Source organism: Neopelma chrysocephalum, unplaced genomic scaffold (assembly GCF_003984885.1).
Source record: "Neopelma chrysocephalum unplaced genomic scaffold, ASM398488v2 Primary Assembly neopelma1_22, whole genome shotgun sequence".
Lineage (NCBI taxonomy): Eukaryota > Metazoa > Chordata > Aves > Passeriformes > Pipridae > Neopelma > Neopelma chrysocephalum.
In genome coordinates, this window is record NW_020897689.1 from 27,824,733 (window position 1) to 27,831,441 (window position 6,709).

At 40.6% G+C, this 6,709-nt stretch overlaps 1 protein-coding gene across 1 annotated transcript; it reads left to right on the forward strand.

Annotated features, from left to right (window-relative positions):
- The first annotated feature begins 1,753 nt into the window (after positions 1-1,753).
- Positions 1,754-3,116, forward strand: LRRC30 (leucine rich repeat containing 30). Its single transcript, XM_027670244.1, has one exon. The coding sequence runs from the start codon at positions 1,941-1,943 to the stop codon at positions 2,835-2,837; it is 897 nt and encodes a 298-aa protein (XP_027526045.1). The 5' UTR covers positions 1,754-1,940; the 3' UTR covers positions 2,838-3,116.
- The last annotated feature ends 3,593 nt before the right edge of the window (positions 3,117-6,709 follow it).

Below are 6,709 nucleotides of genomic sequence, written 5' to 3' on the forward strand. Positions count from 1 at the left end.
CCCTGCCTGCAGCGGCAGGGTTATCTCTGCCAATCTGGGCAGCATGTGGGAATGATGGTTAACAAGAGTCAGACCTTATGACTGCAATGGCATTTAATATAACGTTTGTTTGCAAACAGACAAATATTGGCAAAAAGTGCTTGTGAGGGAGGGATCTATGACTCACAGTCAGGCTGCCAACCCGCTCTAACTGAACAGATACAACTGGCCTCAGCCCTTTCAGGCTCGCCCAGGCACTCCAGGGAGTGCAATATTTCAGCCGAGGGACCAGTTGGCAGACCTGCTAAAGCACAGGTTTTAATTGCATGGCTCACTCAGCTTGCCACCATCTTGCACTACTCACTGTGGTCCTGACTGCTCTCCTCAGCTGCCAGATACAACTGCAGGGATGCCTCCTCTCTCCCCTTTCTTCCCAAGTGGATGCAGCTCAAAAGCTTCCCCAGTGGACCCAAAGCTCAAAGGAGACTGACTGGTGTTTGTCAGTAAGAAAGGACTGCGGGGATTGATTCCAAAGAGGATGCTCCTGCACCATGACTCCCATCTGCAGGTTCTTGCATAATCCCTTAACATCTGAGCTGATGCAAGGTTTTAAGGGGAGGATCTCTGAAATGAGGTGGTAAGGGAGGGTACACTCATCACCATGGATCATCTAATGGAGAGAAAAAGCCCTGAAAGTCTTGTACTGTTTGTTGCAATTTTCACGTAATTTAAGTGGTGCCTAAAGTTTTTGCAGATCCTTTTTAGAGTCCCTTTGAGTTTAAACTCACTGCATGCATATTCCTGTAGCAATACAATTTCCTTTCACCACTAGAGCTTGCTTCAGCTGTTGTTAGGTATTATTATACCTCACTGCTTCCTTCCTCTCCCATCAGTCCCTCTATCTCAGATCTAAATGTCATTTATAGTTCAAGCTCTTTGACTGCTAGTCCCCCTGTACCCCAGAACAGCTCAGAAAGATATGGAATTTCACAGGGAAAGGGACATCAAGAGGCTCTATTTTCTGGAGCACAAAAGAACCAGACCTCAAAAATCTGGCTGATAGATGTGAAATTAGCACCAGACATTTAGGACAGAGTAATTTGGGCAGAACTGTGAGGTATGACTGCTCACATTTGGCAACGTGGGTAGCAATCATCCAAGTGGGCGCAGATACCACTGGAAAATGTCACTGCTGCAGTGAAGGTGGTACTCTTTCTGAAAAGAAAGAGGACTATCCTTACCACAAAGGGGATATAAAAGTTAACACTTTTTGAGAGTAGTTTTTTCCTTTTTTAGATTTTTTTTTTTTTTTTACTAAACAGAAAGAAGGACTGACATAACAAGTCAACATTACTAGTGTTTTTGCAGCATGCAAAATTTTCTGGTAGAATAGTAACTACTTCAGTGAAATCAGGAACATCAAAATAAAAAATATTATGAAAATGTCCTTTAAATCTGGATTTAAATTATGACTTCTTTGCTTGTTTTCTTCTTTAGCTTGCTTGTTTGTTTTTTTGAAGTCACTCTTGTTAATTGTCCTGCAGCCATGGTATGTACCAGATAGCCAAGAAAGCTGACATGGTGAAGTTATATACAGCATCCTTGTGACCTTTTTGCAGTGAAGATACATATCTGTCCAATAAAGCCCAAGCCAAATGACAGTGACAGCTGTCTTGTGGCATTCAGTTTGAATTGAACAGGTTTGCTCGCAAGTCAGGAGCAAGTATTTCATTACAGACTCTGCACCAAGATCAACATAAGCCCCCAAAAGTGAAACTTTCCCTCAGCAGCTATGGAAACTGCCCTGGTGGACTGAGATGCACTTCACAGGCTCCTCCTTTTCTCCTTGCTTTGACTTTCCCACCTCCTGCAAGCTGTCATCCTCTGTTGGCATTTGCATATTGGCGTAGCACTTGCAAGGGAAGAAAACCTCACTTCTCTCAGGAGGGAACCAGAGTATTATGGGAACTGAGCACTCAAAGAACGAGGGGCGAAGGAGCATGGTTTTTCTTAGGAAAGGTCCAAAGTTGCCTGCGTGGGAAGACGCCCTTCTCTCAGGGAAAGAGCCCAAGTCACTGCTGAAACGGGGATTGCGTTATGTGAGCTTGAGCCTCATAATGAAAGGGATGACCAACACGCCTGACTTCTTGTGGGGACTGCACGAGGTGCAGAAGCTGAACCTTTCACGCAACCAGTTGGTGGTGATTCCTCCTTTGCTGGGGAAACTGGACAGGCTGGTAGTGCTGAACTTGGGGGGTAATTGTCTCAAGAGTCTGCCTAAAGAAATCGGGCTGCTGAGGAACCTGAAGGTCTTGTTTGTCAATATGAATTGCCTGACAGAAGTGCCAGCAGAGCTCAGCTTATGCAGGAAGCTGGAGGTTCTGAGCCTCTCGCACAACCGCATCTCGCAACTGCCTTTGAGCTTCACTGACCTGACAAGTTTGAGGAAATTGAACCTCAGTAACAACCGCTTTGTGCAAATTCCCCTCTGCATTTTCGCACTGAGGAGCTTAGATTTCTTGCACCTAGGGTCCAACAAGCTGGAAAACATCGCAGAGAGTATCCAGTATCTGGTCAATCTGCAAATCTTTATTGTGGAGAATAACAGCATACGCAGTCTGCCACGGTCTCTCTGCTACATCACCACTCTGGAGTTACTAAATGTAGATTACAATGCCATACAGACTCTTCCTGATGACCTCTACCTTTTGCGCCGGCTGCGCCGCATTGCCTGGAACCCAATGGATAAAGGCCTCCACATCGCCCACAACCCCTTATCCCGGCCCCTGCCCGAGGTTGTCGAGGGGGGCCTGGATGTCCTCTTCAGCTACCTCAGGGAGAAAAAGGAGCACAACTGAGCTTCTGCTGATCTTGGGATTAAGCCTGTCATCAAGACTTTCTCATCAGACACCTTTCTGCACAGGCATTTCCACTTCATAACACTTGGATTTCGAAGGCTTTGGATGGCTTTAGTAACAGTTGGAGGAAAGCAAGTAAAGTATGATGGTCTTAATTAAGTGTGTGAAGAGCAAACTTTCTAAAAATAGCCACCTCTGTAAGCTTCAGCGTTGGTGTGTTTGGGTTTTTTTTAGAAGAAAACACAAAAACAAACTTGTGATAAAATGTTTGTTCTTCATTTGACAGAAACAAATTAAGGCAGACTGCCAGACAGGCAGTGTATTTGACAGCCATTAGGTTGGAGAAACATTAATATAAATTGGATTTACTATATGTGATTGCAATTGCATTTTTATTCCTGCTCAATTCTTCATACACAGGTAAACCACTACATAAACAAACACTGTCATCTAAGTGAATCTCAAGGAAGATGTTTGCTTTTGGCAGTGAATACATCCTGAGCTATATTAGCTCACAGACAATATATTACTGGTCAGTTCAATACCATTTGTTGTTTACCCCACAGCTGTGCTCTGGCCTCTATAAATTACAGGTAAAGATTGTTGTTGATGAGGTGATATTTCCCAGTTCATTGGAAGAAGATCTCAAACTTCACAAAGCAGAGAAAAGACAGTGGGCTCTTCCCTCAAACGAAGGATAGAGTTGCTCATTGCTAGATGTACAATTGCTCTCCGTTCCCTTTTCCGCCTCCCTTTAATCAGAGCTATGGAGTAACTTTACTCAGGAGGCAGTACATCTCCTAAAGGTGAAATATTTCTTTCAGTAAAAGCAGCATCAAACCAGTCATCACCTTAAGTAAGCGCTTCAAAAACAAGTAGTTATTTCTGTGATTTTCCGTATAAGCCAGTACCATAAAGTCAGGTCTTATGTGGTTTCTCATATTGATCTTCTGTGAATGTCCTTCATCAAAGTTTTATCTGGTAATAAAGAGGCAGCATGAAAGAGCTGTTAACAATTTATGCAACCTGGGTTTTTTTGCTCCCTCATACCAGCGTAAAACAGAAGCAGCTCTGTTGAAATCAATTGAGATAAATGCTTGTAATAGCAGCATAGAAGAGGAATGAGACTGTAATTCCTGAGCTAATTAAGAGTATTCAAAGCCATTTTTAAAGTGCTTCCTATGTCAAAACTCAGGACTCAATGATTACTTTCTAAAATATAATTTGCTTAAAATTATGGAAGGCTGTGAAAGGCTGATTTTGCTTCTAGTGAAGTTAAAGGACAAGCCCTGGCTGAGGGAAAAGCTCCTCAGCAGAGGTAGGAGCAGCCTGATAACAGCAGAAAATTATGTAATTCACAGGTCCATGCAAATAAACACAGCACCTTTGGCAACGCTAACATTATGGATTGGGTATTGAATGCTAGCAATGAAGAATGCTCACAGAATATTCCATTCAGGGTCTGCCTGCCCTGATACTTTGTTGTGTTGGACTGTTTTTTGTATGGTCTGTCATTTTAATCAAGAATTTCAGTGTTAGGCTCAGGAATCACAGTATCCACATGTGCAGTCAAGAACAAATCTCATGTTTCTAGCAAACATGAAACCTTTTTGAAGGGCACATTTGCTCAAGCATTAAGCAAACAAACAAAGCAAGAAAACAAATAGTACAGAACAGTTATTTTATGACTTTTTTATTTAATATATGTTTCAAATGCAAAGATATTTTATGTGTAGCTTTACATGTATATATTTCACCCATGCAATGAGATTTAAAGCAAAGTTCCAAGTTCTCAATGAACAATGCATTTAATAAATTAATGTGTGATTTCACTAGTGACAAGAAATAAAGCTGCAATTATTTATAGAAATACCAGCAGATAATTCTTGGAGAGGATTAGGCACAGATTATTAACTTTTCTAAATGTCCATTTCATATCCCTAAGTCTGGCATTCACATAAACACTGCGATATTGCTTTGCAGGAAAATGAGATGCCTATGGCATTAATCACCTGAAAAGATTTTCCACATATCAGTATCCAGGATTATATGACACCAGATAGGCTCTGATGTGATCTGACTAGGAGAGGTATGCACAGTAATTTACATGGAAGATGTGAGGCTGGACTGTGTATGTTCATTAGGATACCACTACAAGGGTGAGAAAGAGTGCAGGGTGAGAAAGAAAATGGTCTCCAAACAGGGGATTAAAAGGTAAATTTGACATAATCAAATGCATCCAGAAAAGCAGTTATGATATGAAGTGCAATACCAACAATTTAAAATTCAATTATTCAATTGAATAATAATAACCTTTTACTCAAGCTAATAAACCTCTGTAAGCATACAAAACACATAAAAGTGACTGTCGTTCTAAACAGAATAATAAAATTGATTGAATAAATGGTACTTTAATGTATAATTCAGATTTTACCATTAGGAAAATAATTTCTACTGATCTGGTTTAATTTTTCTTTCATTCCTCAATCAAGACTCTTATAAATACCTTTCTCAGAGATACAGAAAATGATCTCACAGGACTGAAGGTAGTGTTCTGAATTCTTCTTGTAAAAAGAAAAGACTGTATATCACTGTTAAAGTATAGAAATACGCATGAGAGGCAAATAAAGATATAGGTATTTGCATCTGAGAGGGAGCAAGATAGGAAAAGCAAGCAAGGGCACGAGAGGGAGATAAAATGCATTATGTCAAATGCTGGCTCTAGTTTTGAGCAGGGCATTAGAAAAGAATTGGTGGATCTCAGAGTTGTCATCTGCTATTAGCTGTGCAAATGACAGGGAAAATGGAACTGAAACACTGCAGGAACTGTGGTCATATCTCATAATACATGACAACAGTACCACTTCTATGTATATCAAGTGATAAGAGTTTAATTTTATAATCTTTCAGAGAACTGTATGCCAAACATTACACTTGTTCCTAGTACACACTGAATTTGTCTCATCCTGAGCTTTAGAGTAGCACAATTTTTGATGCATCTATTATTTTTTTGCTGGTGGTACTCTTTAGAGGAATGGAAAAAGTGGGATCTGCTCATGGAAAGGATACTCTTTAGGCAGGGTGACTTTTCTATGGCTTTCACTCAGAGAAGCTCTGAAAGTGCTTAGATAAACTCTTGATGTGAATGAAACAAAGGGCAAAACCAAGAACAAAGTAGAAAGAACACAGTCAGGGGACGAATGATTGGGATAAATTTAATATACAATAGGGCTATACCGTTTATTGCTTAATTCTCATCAAATACACTGGTGGTACATTTGAAAAGAAAGCTACATTCATGAAAAGTTTAAAGTCTAGTCAACCAGCAAAGCCTTTGAAAACTGAAAGGTCAGGCATTTGGTCTAACCAAAGTTAGTGTTTCAACCTTTGACTGAAAGAGAAACATTTTCAGCTGGAGTATTGCTGTAATACCTCACAGGAAGTTAAAGCTGAAATGTGTTGAACCTACTGCTCTGGGGCTACTAGGCAACTCTGGCACATTGGCAAATTTCTTCATGCCACTTGTGACTGGTAACTTCCCAAAATCCATTGCCATGGCCCAGCAGCCCAGTGGGGCACCTGAGGGCATGTAACCTGGCCAGGAACACCAGCCCATTACATGAGCAAAGCATCAAGAACCTACAAAAACCAATTTCCAAGACATGGAAAATTTCCAAGATGTGAACTGAAGAGGCATTTCAAAACAGAGCTTTTCAGATTCCAGCTGAAACCTCTTGCAAGTCAGATTTAAAAAGTTTATGATTATTAATTTCGTTGAAAAATGTCTAATTTTTTTGACAACTTGCCAATATTTTCTCCATACTTTTTTTTTCATTTTCATCAAAATTCTTCTGCTTTTTGCCAACCCCAAG